This window comes from Saccopteryx bilineata, chromosome 2, assembly GCF_036850765.1.
Source record: "Saccopteryx bilineata isolate mSacBil1 chromosome 2, mSacBil1_pri_phased_curated, whole genome shotgun sequence".
Classification (NCBI taxonomy): Eukaryota; Metazoa; Chordata; class Mammalia; order Chiroptera; family Emballonuridae; genus Saccopteryx; species Saccopteryx bilineata.
In genome coordinates, this window is record NC_089491.1 from 161,801,481 (window position 1) to 161,819,964 (window position 18,484).

At 41.8% G+C, this 18,484-nt stretch overlaps 1 protein-coding gene across 16 annotated transcripts in view; it reads right to left on the reverse strand.

The window, feature by feature from the left end:
• The window catches only part of ZMYM5 (zinc finger MYM-type containing 5), a 68,630-nt gene that overhangs the window by 36,909 nt on the left and 13,237 nt on the right, over nucleotides 1–18,484 (reverse strand). For 12 of the 16 annotated variants that reach the window (XR_010729152.1, XR_010729150.1, XR_010729151.1 and 9 more), the window contains 2 exons: nucleotides 14,015–14,504; nucleotides 13,689–13,782 (listed from right to left, as the gene is read on the reverse strand). Coding sequence is in view for 13 of the 16 variants with exons in the window: in XM_066258279.1 (XP_066114376.1) it covers nucleotides 13,689–13,782; nucleotides 14,015–14,494 (574 nt within the window). In the remaining 3 variants the exon portion in view is untranslated. Of the gene's footprint in view, nucleotides 1–6,304; nucleotides 6,435–11,041; nucleotides 11,382–12,895; nucleotides 13,303–13,688; nucleotides 13,783–14,014; nucleotides 14,505–18,484 lie in introns of those variants that run through there. The other 4 variants (XM_066258286.1, XM_066258284.1, XM_066258283.1 and 1 more) reach the window with 4 other exon arrangements.

Here is an 18,484-nt window from a genome sequence, read left to right on the forward strand (position 1 = left end):
TATTAGCAAACTGAATTCAGTAATACATTAAAAAGATCATACACCATGATCAAGAGGGATTTATTCCTGTACTGTAAGGCTAGTACAATATTTGTAAATTAATTAATAAGATGTATCACAATAAAGGATAAAATTCATATGAATATATGAACAGATGCAGAAAAAGCATTTGACAAAATCCAGCACCCATTTATGATTTAAAAACTCTAAGCAAAGTGGGAATAGAGGAAACATACTCCAACATAATAAGGGCCATATAAAACAAACTCACACCTAACATCATACTCAAAAATGGAAAAACTAAAATCACTTTCCTTAAGACAGGAACAAGACAGGGATGTCCAATTTCAACACTCTTATTCAACATAGTAATGGAAGTCCTAGCCACAGCAAATAGGACAAGAAAAATAAAAGGCATTCAAATTGGAAAGAAGTAAAATTATCATTATTTGCGGATTACAAGATACTGAATATAGAAAACCTAAAATTTACACCAAAAAACTATTTGAACTGATAAATGAATTCAGTAAAGTAGCAGTATACAAAATAAATATTAAGAAATTGATTGCATTTTTTACACCAATAATCAAAAAGGGAACCTAAGAAAAAATCCCATTTACAATTGCTTCAAAAAAATGCGTAGGAATAAACTTAACCAAGGAGATAAAAAACTTGTACTAGGAAAACTGTAAGTTACTAAAAAAAGAAACTGAAGAAGACACAAATAAATGGAAGCATATAAAATGCTCATGGACAGGAAGAATTAACATCATTAAAATGTACATACTACCCAAAGCAATCTATAAATTCAACACAATTCCTACCAAAATGCCGATGGCGTTTTTTCACAGAAATAAAATAATCCAAAAATTTATATAAAACCCTCAAAACCCCAAATACCATAGCAATTTTGAGTAAGAAGAACAAAGGTGAATGTATCATGTTACCTGGTATCAAACTTTACTATAAACCTATAGTAATCAAAATATCATGGTATTGGCATTAAAACAGACATATAAATCAATGGAACAAAATAGAGAGCCTAAAATAAATCCATGCCTAGATGGTCAGTTAATATTTGACAAAGGAGGCAAGAACATACAATGGGGTAAAAACAGTTAATTCAATAAATGCTGCTGTAAAAACTGGACAAATATTGCAAATATAAAACTAGACCACCTTCTTACATCACATACAAGAATAAACTCAAAATGGATTAAAAACTTAAATATAAGACCTGAAACCATAAAAATCCTAGAAGAAAACACAGGCAGTAAAATCTCTGATATTTTACCCAAAGCAAATTATAAATTCAATGTGATACCGATTAAAATACCAATGACTTACTTCAAAGATATAGAACACATATCCCCAAAATTTATATGAAACCAAGAGAACACGAATAGCCTCAGCAATCTTGAAAAGGAAGAATAAAGTGGGAAGTATCACACTTCCGGATATCAAGTTATACTACAAGGCCATTGTACTCAAAACAGCCTGGTACTGGCATAAGAACAGGCATACAGATCAATGGAACAGAACTTAGAACCCAGAAATAAACCCACACTTTCATGGACAACTGATATTTGACAAAGGAGGTGAGAGCATACATTGGAGTAAAGACAGCCTCTTCAACAAATGGTGTTGGGAAAATTGGACAGCTACCTGCTAAAAAATGAAACTAGACCACTAACTTACACCATTCACAAAAATAAACTCAAAATGGATAAAAGACTTAAATGTATCCCGTGAAACCATAAGGAGCTTAGAAGAAAACATAGGCAGTAAGCTCTCTGACATCTCTCGAAGCAACATATTTGCTGATTTATCTCCACAGGGAAGTGAAATAAAAGACAGGATAAACAAATGGGACTATATCAAACTAAAAAGCTTTTGCACAGCTAAAGACAATAAGAACAGAATAAAAGACAAACTACACAATGGGAAAATATATTTGACAATACGTCTGATTAGGGGTTAATAACCAAAATTTATAAAGAACTTGTAAAACTCAATACCAGGAAGACAAACAATCCAATCAAAAAATGGGTCCAAGAAATGAATAGACGCTTCTCCAAAGAGGACATACAGATGGCCAATAGGCATATGAAAAAATGCTCAACATCATTAATCATTAGAGAAATGCAAATTAAAACCACAATGAGCTATCACCTCACACCAGTCAGAATGGCACTCATCATCAAAACAACACAAGCCCTGGCCAGTTGGCTCAGCGGTAGAGCGTCGGCCTGGCGTGTGGGGGACCCGGGTTCGATTCCCGGCCAGGGCACATAGGAGAAGAGCCCATTTGCTTCTCCACCTCCTCCCCTCCTTCCTCTCTGTCTCTCTCTTCCCCTCCCGCAGCCAAGGCTCCATTGGAGCAAAGATGGCCCAGGCGCTGGGGATGGCTCCTTGGCCTCTGCCCCAGGTGCTAGAGTGGCTCTGGTCTCGGCAGAGCGACGCCCCCGGAGGGGCAGAGCATCCCCCCTGGTGGGCAGAGCATCGCCCCTGGTGGGCGTGCCGGGTGGATCCCGGTCGGGCGCATGCGGGAGTCTGTCTGACTGTCTCTCCTTGTTTCCAGCTTCAGAAAAATACAAACAAACAAACAAACAAAAAAACACATAATAAGTGCTGGTGAGGATGTGGAGAAAAGGGAACCCTCCTGCACTGCTGGTGGGAATACAGATTGGTGCAGCCACTGTGGAAAACAGTATGGAGATTCCTCAAAAAATTAAAAATCGGGCCTGGCCTGTGGTGGCACAGTGGATAAACCTTCAGCCTGGAGTGCCAAGGTTGCTGGTTCGAAACCCTGGGCTGCCCTGGCCAAGGCACATACTACAAGCGAGCAATGAACAACTAACATGAAGCACCTATGAGTTGATACTTCCCAATCCATGCTCCCCTTTCTCTCCTGTCTCTGTAAAATCAATAAAGTATTAAAAAAATAAATTAAAAATCGGGCCCTGGCCGATTGGCTCAGTGGTAGAACGTCGGCCTGGTGTGCAGAAGTCCCGGGTTCGATTCCCAGCCAGGGCACACAGGAGAAGCGCCCATCTGCTTCTCCACCCCTCCCCCTCTCCTTCCTCTCTCTCTCTCTCTTCCCCTCTCGCAGCCAAGGCTCCATTGGAGCAAAGATGGCCCGGGCGTTGGGGATGGCTCCTTGGCCTCTGCCACAGGTGCTAGAGTGGCTCTGGTCGTGGCAGAGCGACGCCCCGGAGGCCCGGTCGGGCACATGCGGGAGTCTGTCTGACTGTTTCTCCCTGTTTCCAGCTTCAGAAAAATACAAAAAAAAAAAAAAAATTAAAAATCGAACTGCCTTTTGACTCAGCTATACCACTTTTAGGAATATACCCCAAGAACACCATAGCACTGTTTGAAAAGAAGAAATGCACTCCCATGTTTATGGCAGCATTGTTCACAATAGCGAAAATCTGGAAACAGCCCAAGTGTCCGTCAGTGGACGAGTGGATTAAAAAACTTTGGAACATATATACTATGGAATACTACTCAGCCATAAGAAATGATGACATCGGATCATTTACAACAACATGGATGGACCCTGATAACATTATACTGAGCGAAATAAGTAAATCAGAATAAACTAAGAACTATATGATTCCATACATAAGTGGGACCTAAAAATGAGACTCAGAGACATGAACAAGAGTATGGGGGTTACGGGGTGGGGGGGAGAGGGCGGGGGTTGGGGGAGGGGAAGGACACAAAGAAAACCAGTTAGAAGGTGATGGAAGACTATTGGACTTTGGGTGATGGGAATGCAGCATAATCAAATATCAAAATAACCTGGAGATGTTTTCTCTGAACACATGTACCCTGATTTATCAATTACACCCCATTAAAATTAATTTAAATAAAGAATATTTATAAATAGAATAATATGGTATATAGCCCTTTGGGGTTTCCCTTATAACTCAGCGTAATTCCCTTGAAATCCATTCAAATTGTTGCACATATCAATAATTTGTTTCTTTTTATTGCTATGTAGTATTTCCTGGTATGAAAATACCGCAGTTTGTTTAACCATTTACCTGTTGCAGAACATTAAGGTTTTTCCTACTTTTTGACTATTACAAATTAATGTTATGAATATTTGTATACAGATTTTATGTGAACATAAATTTTCATTTCTCTAGGATAAATGCCCAAGAGGGTAATTGCTGGGTCATGTGGTGAATGTATTGTTTAGTTTAAAACAAACTGTCAAACCATTTACTAGAGTAGCTGTTCCTTTTTGCATTCCCACCAGCAGTGCATGAGTGATTCAGTTGTTCCATATAGAGCACTCAAAAGTATTTGGTGTAGTCACTATTTATTATTTTAGCCATTCTAAAAGTGTATGGTGCTATCTCATTGTGGTTTTAATTTGCATTTTAACTCGAAAACATTGGTATGTAAAGACACATGCACCCCCATGTTCATCATAGCATTATTCACAGTGGCCAAGACATGGAAACAACCAAAGTGTCCCTTAATAGAGGACTGGATAAAGAAGATGTGGTACATATATACAATGGAATACTACTCAGCCATAAGAAAATGCCAAAGTGATATTTATGACAACATGGATGGACTTGAGAACATTATACTCAGTGAAATAAGTAAATCAGAAAAAGCTAACTGTATGATTTCACACATAGGTGGGATATAAAACTGAGACCCATGGACATAGATAAAAGTGATTAACGGGAGGGGAGATGTTGGTGAGGGGGTGGAGGAAGGAGTAAGAAGGACAAATATACAGTGATGGAAAATGATTTGACTTTGGATGATGGGTACACAACATAATCAACAGTTCAAATGCTATAGAAATGTTTACCTGGAACCTATGTATTCTTATTGATCAATGTCACCACATTAAATTTAATTTTCTAAATAAAATATTAAAAGAAAAAAGTCTCTGATATTTATCTTAGTAACATTTTTCTGATATATCGCCTTGGGCAAGGGAAAAATATAAACAAACGGGACTACAGCAAACTAAAAAGACTGCACAGTAAAGACATCAACAAAATGAAAAGACAACCTACGGAATGGGAAAAGATATTCACCAACAACACATTCAATAAGTGGTTAATACCCCAAATTTATAAAGAACTCATATATTCAACACCAAAATAATAAACTAATTACTTAAAAAAAAAAGACAATCCAATTAAAAAATGGGCAGAGGACCAGAATAGACACTTTACCAAAGAGGACATGTAGCTGGCCAAAAGACATCTGAAAAGATCTTCAACTCACTGATCATCAGAGAAACGCTAATTAAACCAAACACAATAAACTGTTCATATTAGAGGCCTGGGTGACCTCTGAAAATAGTTCTTTATTAGCTTAACACAGAAAATCCCAATCGTGCAAACCAAAAGTTTCATGAAACTACCCAGGCCATCAAGGGTATGAGTATATTTGAAAAGCAGGCCCTGGCCGGTTGGCTCAGTGGTAGAGCATCAGCCTGGCATGCAGGAGTCCCAGGTTCGATTCCCAGCCAGGGCACACAGGAGAAGCGCCCATCTGTTTCTCCACCTCTCCCTCTTCCTTCCTCTCTGTCTCTCTCTTCCCCTCCCAGAGCCAAGGCTCCATTGGCCCAGGCACTAGAATGGCTCTGGTTGCAACAGAGCAACGCCCCAGATGAGCAGAGCATCGCCCCCTGGTGGGCGTGCCGGGTGGATCCCGGTCGGGCGCATGCGGGAGTCTGTCTGACTGCCTCCCCGTTTCCTATGCTGACAGCAAGCAAAACATAATCTAGATATACTAAAATGAAACAGCTTTTACTATGCTACATTCAGGTAAAAGGAAAATAACACAAAAATGGCAAAAACACAGCCCTTTCAACAAGTGACCTAACCTTTAAGAAAATTGCAAACATATCTTCACCATCATGCTTCACCTGAAAACTTGGTGAACCTTCTTTTTAGAATTATAAACTAAAGCCCTGTTCAGGTAGATCAGTTGGTTAGAACGTCATCCCAGTATGCCAAGGTTGCAGGTTTGATCCCCAGTCAAGCACATATAGGAATCAACCAATAAATAAATACATAAATACAAGTGGGAAAACAAATTGATGTTTCTCTCTTTCTTCATCTCTCTCCAAAAGCAATAAATCAATAAAAAATTTTAAAGAATTGTAGACTAAATGTTATTATTCAAAGGATCTACTTCTTTTGTCCCCCAAAATAAAACTTGAGAAGTCAGGAACATTATACATTCATCCACACTTCATAGAAGTTTGTACCATGTATCATAAACAAAATAGTCTAAATGGGGTTAAAAGTTTTTCACTTACAGAAATGAGTGTCAACTGAGACATTCAGTACATTTTCTTCTTCTGTTACCTGGGTCCTGAGCATCACAGGCCAATGGCCTATCCACTGCACCACCATCTGGTCAGACTCTTCTATTACATTTTAAAATCACTGATATTTTATGTAATGAGAAAGCATCAGAAATATAAAATACAGTTTTAAATTAGTGAAATAGAAGGAGGACAAGAATAAAAAAAATTACAACAGTAATCAAAACTACTTTCAAACAGCCTGATCAGGTGGTGGTCCAGCAGATAGAGCATCAACCTGGGACACTGAGAACCCAGGTTTGAAACCCTGAGGTCACTGGCTTAAGCATGGCCTCACTGACTTGAGTGTGGATCATACACATGACCCCATGGTTGCTGGCTTGAGCCCAAACATTGCTGGATTGAAGCCCAAGATCGCTGGCTTGAGCAATTGGTCACTAGTAGTCACTGGCTCGGCTGGAGGCCCCCGCTCCGGGGTAAAGGCTCATATGAGAAAGCAATCAAAGAACAACTAAAAGTGCTATGGCTTCTCATCTCTCTCCCCTCCTGTCTGTCCCTGTCTGTCACCCCCTTTTATCGCTAAAAAACCCCTCAAATTTCAATTATACCCACAATTTGAGTGTAATAATAATACAGCATGTAACTACAGCCTTCTTTTTCCTAGTTAATGATCAGCTTATACTATGCTTTTAAATTGAAAAGCACCTTATTTATCCTACTTAACATTAAACATACAACTTCAATTTAGTCAGTAAGGTGAAAAATGGGAGTACTGAAACATAAAAGACATAATACATGGCAAGGCTTCTGGTTTTAATTCCACACAAGAACTTGTAAGTAAGATAAAATTCATGCTTACACAAATACACATCTAAAATTTAGAGAATAATTATTGTACAAAAGAAAATTAAGTGTGTGAGGCCCAGTTGCTAGCTAGAGCCTGGGGTGCCTGCGCAGTAGCTATGCCAAACGACATGACCTGAAAGTGGGAGCACATGCGTTGTTGCTCCCACAGTTAAATAACTGCTGCCTTATCTATAGTTTACTACAACAGGAGGAGGAGTGCATGTGCGAATCCCCCTGCACTGTAAATAAATTGGCCTTAATAAAGTGTGCTATGGCTTTTGATGTGTCCCTTCCCCCATGTTGGCTCCACATGCATTCTTTACCCTTCACATCACTCCTACCAAGGCATCCCTGGACCTTGAAAACTGGCGCAGCAAGCAGGGTAGGCAGGATGAGGTGAGTGGTGCTGGAGAACACCTCACCCCCATGGAGACACAACAGCCCCAGGTAGAGTGGGCAAAGAGATGGCCCCTGTTCTCGTTGGCACCCGGTTATAGCATACCTAATAAACTGGATGCTGCCAGTGGACTGGAACATAGTCCATCCACAGCCGGAGGGGATCCGAAGAGCTTTGGAACAATTGAAGCCAAACATCTCAGCAGCCCACAGAGAAGGGGCAGGCCAGGTGGCTTGGCTACAGTCACTACAGCTCAAGGAAAAAGACTTGGAGCAGTGCCTGGGCAACATGAACATATGCTGCCAAGGCCAGTCCTTCCTGGTACAAGCAAGCAAGAAGCTGCAGCTGTGAGATGGGAAGGGGAGGACTAGTGCCACCAGAGGGAGTGCCGCTCTGACATACGGGACTGAGGACAGGCCCCTGAAAATTAACCATGTCAGCTGTGGCATGATTTACCAGCTGCAGCCAAGGCCACTTGGGACAATGCTGGCAATATGCCAGAGCAGCAACTTCTTCTTTGGCCACAAAGTGGCGGGGCAAAGTCTATGAAATTCAGGCAGCGGGACTGGTTCTGACTGGCTATACGCCTAACTAGAAGACCAAAGGCCTCACATGGAACTGACCATTTATTGGTCCCCCAATCCCCCCCGCCCCTGCAATGTCCAGTGTGTCCTAACCTTGGTAGACACAGGTGGAGATTCTACTTTGAGTTTTAACAACTCAGACCTGTTCTGGGGACCCTTGGCAACCATAGAGAGCTATGAGTGATGCCAGATACAGTCCGCAAAATAGTGACTATGGGGATTGGCAGACTGCCTCCTAGGGTATATGAGGTTTATATATCTAATACATCCTGGGGGTGGATGTGCTGGCCAGACTGGCTGTGAGCACCACCCAGGAAAAATTCCAGTTACAGGTATGAGTGATGAAAACAGTGGTGAGCGAGCATCCACACCACACCCCTCTGCATCTCCCCCAGGCAATATGAGCTGTGTTGGTGAAGCAGTACTGCCTGCCAGGGGGACAAGAAGAAATCACAGACCATTTTGAAGCTGGGAGAAAGCTGGAATCATCCCCCATGTGGCCTAACAGTTGCTGGCCCAGAAGCCTAACAGTTGCTGGCGTTTGACAGTAAACTATCAAGAGCTGAACAAGTTCACCCTGCCTCTGCACGCCGCTGTCCTGAACATTACTGAGCTGATGAACAGGTTGTCAATGAAACTGGGCCGATATCACTATGTAGTTGACTTGGCTAATGCTTTTTTTCTATTGACATTTATACTGCTAGTCAAGAGCAGTTTGCCTTCATGTGAGAAGGCCGGCAATGGACATTTCAAGCATTGCCACAGGGACATTTGCATCCATAGCCCTACTCTGTGTCATAGCCTGGTGAGATTTGGCCACATGGAACCACTCTAAAATGATGCGATTGTTCCATTACATTGATAACATAATGCTAACTAACCTCTGATTCTCTTACCGATCTCAAAACAGCAGCCCAAGGGCTTTGAGAAGCCTTGATGAGCTGGGGGTTGGCCATCAATGAGGACAAGGTCCAGCGACCTGGTTACTCTGTCATGTTCCTGAGTGCTGTTCGGTCAGGTAAGACAAAGGTTATGCCTGAGGCGATGACTGACAAAATTCAAACATACCCCCAACCAGAAACTGTGAAACAGTTGTAGACCTATGTAGGTCTGTTAGGGTTCTGGCAAACCTTCATACCCCACTTGGTCTTGTTGGCCAAACCGTTATATCAATTGATCCAAAAGGGTGAGCCCTGGGACTGGATCCCCAAGACAAAGCATGTCTTTCGTGCCACCAAGAGGGGGGTGGCACAAGCTCAGACATTACAGGAAATAGCCCTGGCCCTGCCGTTTCCGCTGAAGGTCCAAGTTGAGGAGACAGAGTTTGGCTCGGGTCTTTAACAAAGGCAGGGTAGTCGGAAGACACCCACTGGCTTTTGGTCCCAGGTATAGGAGGAAGCCGCCATACAGTATTCCCTCATTGAGAAGCAGTTGGCATCAATGTATGCCACATTCCTGGCCTGTGAAAATATCACAGGGCCACAGCCAGTCACAGTGTAGACCAGGTGTCTGGTTGAAGGCTGGCTTTGTTCTTGGGCTATACACCCTCAAAGTGGGGTAGTGCAGATTCCTACTTTGACCAAATGGGGTATGTATCTTAATGGGCCCAGTTCTCATCTATTCCCCTAACACAGGAGCTGCACTTCTTGCTGGAACCAATAGTTTATAACAGAAAAATGGGGATAGACCCGGCCCAAGATAAAGTGCAGGAGAGTCTGTACCAAGAAGAAAAATCGCCTCTCCCCATGGAAGCGTGGTACACGGGCAGCTCCTGTAAGGAAGGGGCAGCTGCCAATGTGGATGGCTACTGCCTTGCTGCCTCAAACAGAGATGTTTTGGTTTGAGACAGGCCCTACCTCCCGGCTCATTGGACTAGTCGTTGTACTTGGGGTTGCCCATTTATCTATGACAAAGAATTACTGACATTGCCACTGAAGCCCCAAAATTGGGACCTCATGTATCACCACTGACAAAGGAAAAAGAGAGCTCTCTAGTAGTTTCACCCTCTGGCTCTTTTTGTAACTGGGGGGGGGGGGGGGTTTATGATACTATTAATGTAGAATTATAGGTTGAGGCATTGGCCCAACACGTAGCCCAAGTCTTGAATGTCACTCGCCACTCTGAGTCTCCTCCTTGATGGACTCAGAATTGCTTACTGCAATGCAGGGTGGTATTTATGCCCTGGTACATATAGACTGCGGTGTGCATATCCCCAACAATCAACAGCAAATCTGAAAGGCTTTACAGGAGATGAATGCTGAAGCGTCAGCCATCGGGCCCTGTCAGAGGACCCTCTCTCCCACTGGTGGGAGAGTCTGGGAATGTCCTGAAAATGGGCCTTACTTATTTTAACAGGTATAACAGGGGAACTAGTGGTCATCTGTTGTTCCCTCTATTGCTGTTGTGGCCTTTGCATCCAAGGGAGTGAGTGCCCTGTAAGAAAAGACTAGGCACCCGACCTCTCGATGGGTAGAGTATGAGGCCCCATTACTAGCTAGAGCCTGGGGCGCCTGCACAGTAGCTATGCCAAATGACATGACCCAAAAGTGGAAGAGCAAGCATTGTTGCTCCCACAGTTATATAACCTGCTGCCTTATCTCTACTCTAGTTCACTTCAACAGGAGGAGAAGGTGCATGTGCGAATCCTCCTGCACTGTATATAAACTGGCCTTAAACAATAAAGTGTGCTGCAGCTTTTGTTGCGTTCCTCCCTCCATGTGCATTCTTTACTCTTGGCATCATACCTCCCAAGGGGCCCCTGGACCTCAATAAAGTAAAACATCAAAAGAAATAAACAGACCCAAAAGAATGATTATCAATAAACATTATTTCAAGTCTTCAACATTTTCTTCAATTACTTTTAAGTTATCACATCTTTCAATATAGAGATCCCAAGTTTTTATATTATTTATCAGGCTTAACTCTTTTTTTCTACAGAGACAGAGAGAGAGATAGGGACAGACAGACAGGAATGGAGAGAAATGAGAAGCATCAATCATCAGTTTTTCGTTGTGACACTTTAGTTGTTCATTGATTGCTTTCTCATATGTGCCTTGACCGAGGTACTACAGCAGACCAAGTAACCCAGTTGCTCAAACCAGTGATCTTGGGTCCAAGCTGGCGAGCTTTGCTCAGATGAGCCCACGCTCAAGCTGGCGACCTCGGGGTCTTGAACCTGGGGTCCTTCCGTATCCCAGTCCGATGCTCTATCCACTGCGCAACCGCCTGGTCAGGCTTAACTCTTATTAAATAAAAAGCATACATAGTAGTAAATGGATAAAAAACATGGGTGAACAAATTCATAAAATGTTGACAAATATATTTTTAGAAGTTCAATGATGTCTAAAATAAATTATGGTCATTTTAGTGACCATTTTAGCAAACATTATATAAACACTCCTATCCCAGTGGAAAGCTTACACTATGGAAACAAAACCTCTTATTTTGCAAGAGAAGTAATACAACTTTTTGGTGGGGCAATTTTGCATTAACCACGAAAAGCTTTAAAAATGTTGACTTTTGATTTAGTAATTTCACCTATAGAAACTTTTCTCAAGAAAATAAGACAAGTGTGCCAAACTTAAAAAAGATAATCTTTTTTTTTTTAAATGTTTATTTTACTGATTTTTTTAGAGAGGGGAAAGGAGAGAGAGGGAGAGACAGGAATATCAATTTGTTTCTCTATGTGCCTGAGCGTGGATTGAACCAGTAACCTCTGCACTTCCAGCTGATGCTCTAACCAACTGAGCTAGCCAGCCAGGGCTTAAAGAGATATTCTTGAGAACACTGTTTACAATTAGGAAAACCAGAAACAGCTGGAACAACTAGAAACCTGTATAGTTGTTAACCAGTGCTACCTTAATAAAATCAATTAAAAATATAAATAAACCTAGCGTGCGGAGGACCCGGGTTCGATTCCCGGCCAGGGCACACAGGAGAAGCGCCCATTTGCTTCTCCACCCCTCCGCCGCGCTTTCCTCTCTGTCTCTCTCTTCCCCTCCCGCAGCCAAGGCTCCATTGGAGCAAAGATGGCCCGGGCGCTGGGGATGGCTCTGTGGCCTCTGCCCCAGGCGCTACAGTGGCTCTGGTCGCAACATGGTGACGCCCAGGATGGGCAGAGCATCGCCCCCTGGTGGGCAGAGCTTCGCCCCTGGTGGGCGTGCCGGGTGGATCCCGGTCGAGCGCATGCGGGAGTCTGTCTGACTGTCTCTCCCCGTTTCCAGCTTCAGAAAAATGAAAAAAAAAAATATATATATATATATATAAATAAAATTACCAACAAGTTAAAAAAACTAGAAACAACCTGAAATAACAAGCTAGTAAATAAAATATAAACATAAAAAGCTAATAACATCTGACAGGAGCTAATAATATATATAATAGTGAAATATCATATGCTTCCCTATTCCCACCCCAAGTCAAGAACAAGACAAGGGTTGCGGTCTCTTTTTTATTATTATTAATTTCAGCAAGAGAGGAAAGGAGAGAGTGAGAGACAGGAACATCAATCTGCTCCAGTATGCACCCTGATGGGAATCAAACCAGCAAGCTCTGCACTTCAGGTCGAGGCTCTAACCAACCTGATTTGCTAAGCTTTAAATAACTTTCATTATGTCTTAATTTTATAAGATCAAGACTTTAAAAATTATAGGCCTGTAAATTAAAGGCAAGAAACTTTTAAAATTAAGTAACTAATAAAATGTTGATTTAAAAATGAAAACCAGCCTGACCAGGCAGTGGTGCAGTGGATAGAGCGTCAAACTGGGATGCGGAGGACGCAGATTCGAGACCCTGAGGTCGCCAGCTTGGGCACAGGCTCATCTGGTTTGAGCAAAAAAAAAAACAAAAACAAAAAACCTCACCAGCTTGAGTCCAGGGTCGCTGGCTCGAGCAATGGGTTACTCGATCAGCTGTAGCCCAACGGTCAAGGCACATATGAGAAAGCAAGCAATGAACAACTAAGATGTTGCAACTAAAAACTGATGATTGATGCTTCTCAACTCTCTCCGTTCCTATCTGTCTGTCCCTATCTATCCCTCTCTCTGACACTCTCTCTGTCTCTGTAAAAAAAGAAAATTAAATTAAAAATAAATAAAATAAATTAAAAAATTAAAATAAAAAAAAATGATAACCAGAGATAAGCAGTCCAAAAATAAACACACCTGTAAAGCAAAAATGGAAATTTCAAATTACATAATACAAATCAAATAAAATTCAATTACTACATATTACTTTATATTCCCCTTCAGGTCAACCCTCTCTTTGTCCTATGATTTTCACATTAAAATAGATACTGGTAAACAAGGGTATTGGTAGTGGTTTTGGAGTTTTCAATTAAAACACTTTAGATGTAAACCATAATGGGTAGAACAGATTAAATTCCTGAAAATTCAGACACCAAAGTAAAGGGCACAGTTTTGTTAAGTAAAATATTCCATCTTATCCTAAAAGAAAGAAAATATTTCATCTATAGAACATAAATACAATAGATATGGGTCCTAAAAATAACAGCCAAAAATTTATTTACTTGGCATAGAAGACAGCTTACCAGGGCTATGATGAGTTGCAAATCCTCCATTCTGAAGTTCATCTCCTGCCACATTCATTCTACCAGGATTAAAAGGTCCTACTCCAGTCTTGGTCTGTGAAGTTAAAGATGGGATGTATGTTTGTATATTAACACCGAAATTACTTGACTGAAGTCCTTTAGCAACATCTCCCAAGTTGATATTCTATAGTGATGTTACAAGTGTAATCATTAAGTTCACATCTCGCCCAGCATTCACACACCTGTTCCTAAAGTTGTAATATTAGCAATCTGAATCTCAGAGTCGATTCTGTAGTGATAACACTATTCCCAATTCCTGCATTTACCTTTCTTCTTGAAAGACTGGAAGTGGAGAAATCCACATCTCTGGTACTGTTTTTAGTTCCAGGAAGTCCCCATTCGATAAAACTGGAAGAATTTTTCTTTTTCCCTTCACTTGTTTCTATGTTCTCTTCATCATCAATAACAATTGTCTCACTTATAGTCCCCTTCTCAGAAGCCAAATCTCTTGAGGAAGGAAGAATTATGGAATAGTTTCCTTGTAGCTTTTCATTTCTTGATGAAGCAAATATAAAATTTCTTTGATCAGCTATTGCTGAAGAAGTTGAAGGAGGTTGTACAAATTCAATAAACACAACATCATCATCATCATTATCTTCCACTGATGATGATCTATTAAGTAAAGGACTAGTTGGATCACCCAATGAATTTTCTAGGTCCGTGAAACTAGCTGCCATGGCTTTATTCCCTAATACCACAGGAGTCTGTTCAGTCAAATCTAATCCTCCCACAGAACCTGCATCCATGCCAAAGAACCTGTAACAGGTAGAAAAAAGGAGAAAAAAAAAGTTATAGCCCTGGCCAGATGGCTCAGTTGGTTAGAGCATCACCCCAAAGGACAGAGGTTGCTGGTTTGATTCCCGATCAGGGCATATACAAGAGCAGATTGATGTTTCTGTATCTCTCTCTCTCTCTCCCTCTTCCTCTCTATAAAATCAATAATTTTTTTGCATGACCAGGTGGTGGTGCAGTGGATAGAGTGTCAGCCTGGGATACTGAGGACCCAGATTTGAAACTCCAAGGTCTCTGGTTTTAGCATGGCCTCATCTGGCTTGAGTGCAGGGTTGTCAGCTTGAGCTCTGGATCATACACATAACCCCACAGTTGCTAGCTTGAGCAAGGGATCATTGGCTCAGCTGGAGCTCTCCTGGTCAAGGCATATATGAGAAAGCAATCATTCAACAACTAAAAGTGCCACAACTAGGAGTTGATGCTTCTCATCTCTTTCCCTTCCTTTCTGTCCCTTTCTTTCTTAAAAAAAAAGAAAAAATATATATATATTTAAGTTAAAGTATATTATGATTACTGCATTTTATTGCCAAGAAATGGCACCAATAAAATTTAAAATTCAATACCTTATGTGACTTTTAATTTTTTTTTTTTTTTTTTTTCATTTTTCTGAAGCTGGAAACAGGGAGAGACAGTCAGACAGACTCCCGCATGCGCCCCACCGGGATCCACCCGGCACGCCCACCAGGGGCGGTGCTCTGCCCCCCAGGGGGCGATGCTCTGCCCATCCTGGGCGTCGCCATATTGCGACCAGAGCCACTCTAGCGCCTGAGGCAGAGGCCACAGGGCCATGCCCAGCGCCCGGGCCATCTTTGCTCCAGTGGAGCCTTGGCTGCGGGAGGGGAAGAGAGAGACAGAGAGGAAAGCGCGGCGGAGGGGTGGAGAAGCAAATGGGCGCTTCTCCTATGAGCCCTGGCCGGGAATCGAACCCGGGTCCTCCGCACGCTAGGCCGACGCTCTACCGCTGAGCCAACCGGCCAGGGCTGTGACTTTTAATTTTTAGGGAAAAAATTGTCACCCATTCTTTCTTCTCCCATTAATTCTATATGCTTACTTATTCAGAGTTTGATGAAAATCGATGATCCAGTTCTTTGTAGTCCTTAAAAATATGTATTTAAATATATATATATATATATATATATATATATATATATATATATATATATTTACTCGGCCCTGGCTGGTTGGCTCAGGGGTGGAACGTCAATCTGGCGTTTAGATGTCTTGGGTTCGATTTCCAGTCAAGGCACACAGGAGAGGCAACCATCTGCTTCTCCACCTTTCCCCCTCCCCTTCTCTCTCTCTTTTTTCCTCTACCACAGCCATGGCTAGACTGGTTTGGGTGAGTTGGCCCCAGGCTCAGAGGATGGTTCTGTGGCCTGTGCCTCAAGTGCTGAAAAATGGCTCAGTTGTGAGCAATAGAGCACCGGCCCCAGATGGGCAGAGCATCCCCCAGAGGGGGCTTGCTGTGTGGATCCCAGTCACTTGTATGAGGGAGGCTAGTCTCTCTGCCTCCCCTCCTCTCACTTAAGAAAAAATTTACTGGCCCTGGCCGGTTGTAAAGAAAGTACAGTTATAGTTTTGTTTAAAGTAAAAAAAAAAGCCTGACCTGTGGTGGCGCAGTGGATAAAGCGTCGACCTGGAAATGCTGAGGTTGCCGGTTCGAAACCCTGGGCTTGCCTGGTCAAGGCACATATGGGAGTTGATGCTTCCAGCTCCTCCCCCCTTCTCTCTGTCTCTCCTCTCTCCCTCTCTCTCTCTCTCTTTCTCTCTCTCTCTCCCTCTCCTCTCTAAAATGAATAAATAAAAAATTAAAAAAAAAAGATAAACAAATAAAGTAAAAAAAAAATGCAGTTTGTTTATATTTAGTGTTAAGAAAGTGCAGTTTTAGTCTACAATGCTTGCATTCCTTCCTCCCTCCCTCCTCCTCTGCCATTCACCTCCGTTAGCCACATTCATCTGCTCCAAGGTAAGAATACAGTACTAAATAACAATTTTTCTTTTATTTTATATATTTTGTTATGCATTGGTAAAGTATACATGTGTGTTTCTTAATTAAAAACATGTCTTTTTTCATAATTTAGGATGGTTTGGGGATGTTTCACAGGGCTGAAACGGATTAAATCTATTTCAGTTATTTGAAATGGGAGAAGTTTGTTTGATATACGGTTGACTGACTTATGAGCTCGGTTACAGAACAAATTAAACTCGTATCTCAAAGTACAACTGTATTAATTCAGTTAATGCTCACACGAGAAACTATTCTTTTTCCCACTTTATCCATTAGTAAACTAACAATCAGAAAATAAGGAATCTGCCTGGCCTGCCCAAGTCTCCATTGCTGGAAAGGATAGAGTCAGGATTCAAGTTCAAGAAATCTGACTCTAGCCTGACCAGGTGGTGGCACAGTGGATAGAGCATCATCAGACTGGGACGTGGAGGACTCAGGTTCGAAACCCTGCGGTCACTGGCTTGCGTGTGGGCTCATCTGGTTTAAGCAGGGCTCACCAGCTTAAGCCCAAGGTTGCTGGCTTGAGCAAGGCGTCATTAAGTCTACTGTAGCCCCCAGTCAAGGCACATATGAGAAAACAATCAATGAACAACTAAGGTGCTGCAACGAAGAATTAATGCTTCCCATCTCTCTCCCTTCCTGTCCATTCCTATCTATCCCTTTCTCTGTCTCTGTGACATACACAAACACACAAAAAGAAATCTGACTTTAGAATGTAGTCCATAGCCACTATATTATATGCAATTAATGTATAAAACAAATTTTAAAAAATGACTTATCTTTTATCACAATGAGTAAATTCATTAAAACAAAATCAGCATTCAAATAAGTCTATTTCATTATTTTATTGATTTTATAGAGAGAGAGGAAAGGAGAGAGAGATAGGAATGTAGATCTGCTCCTGAATGTGCCCTAACCAGGGATTGAACCGGCAACATCTGCACTTCAGAGCAATGCTCCAAAGAGTCTAACCAACTGAGTTATCCAGCCAGGGCATATAAGTCTCTTTCAAAGATGCAAAAATAATGAATCTAAGGCACCAGTATAAAAGGTTAAAAATAAACACAAAAATTAGGATCATGGTCAACACTCCTGCAGTAAACTCAGTATATGGTTGATTTTCAAAGGCAAGAGGCAATAATTTAGCCTCAACTGATTTATGAAATATAAGAATTGTTATACACAAACATTCTTAGTTCTTTCTATATCTGAATAAATGTAAAACAGAACAATTTCTGGAAAAGAGCTGTAGCTGACTACACTATATCCTCTATGGCTGCTACATCCTAGGTCACCTCTGAATCTTCTCAAAGAAAATAATACAAACAGTATTCTTTCTTTATGTTCAGTTCACTGTAGTGACCTATCTCTGAAAAAAAGTTTAAGTATTCACCTATTTTCAAAAAGTTAAGCCACTACTAAAAGCCATTGTTCATTTAACCATCACTTACTTTCTTCATTCCAAAAACAAAAGACCATAGAAAAACTTTTACTATATTATTCAAAAAGAAAGAAAAACATTATGGTTAACCTAATTAACTTTATGTCACTAAGCAAATTACTTCACCTCAATGAGTTTTAGTTTTCTTTATTTTTTATTTTTTATTTTTTTTTGCATTTTTCTGAAGCTGGAAACAGGGAGAGACAGTCTGACAGACTCCCGCATGCGCCCGACCGGGATCCACCCGGCACGCCCACCAGGGGGCGATGCTCTGCCCATCCTGGGCGTCGCCATGTTGCGACCAGAGCCACTCTAGCGCCTGGGGCAGAGGCCACAGAGCCATCCCCAGTGCCCGGGCCATCTTTGCTCCAATGGAGCCTTGGCTGCGGGAGGGGAAGAGAGAGACAGAGAGGAAGGCGCGGCGGAGGGGTGGAGAAGCAAATGTGCGCTTCTCCTGTGTGCCCTGGCCGGGAATCGAACCCGGGTCCTCCGCAC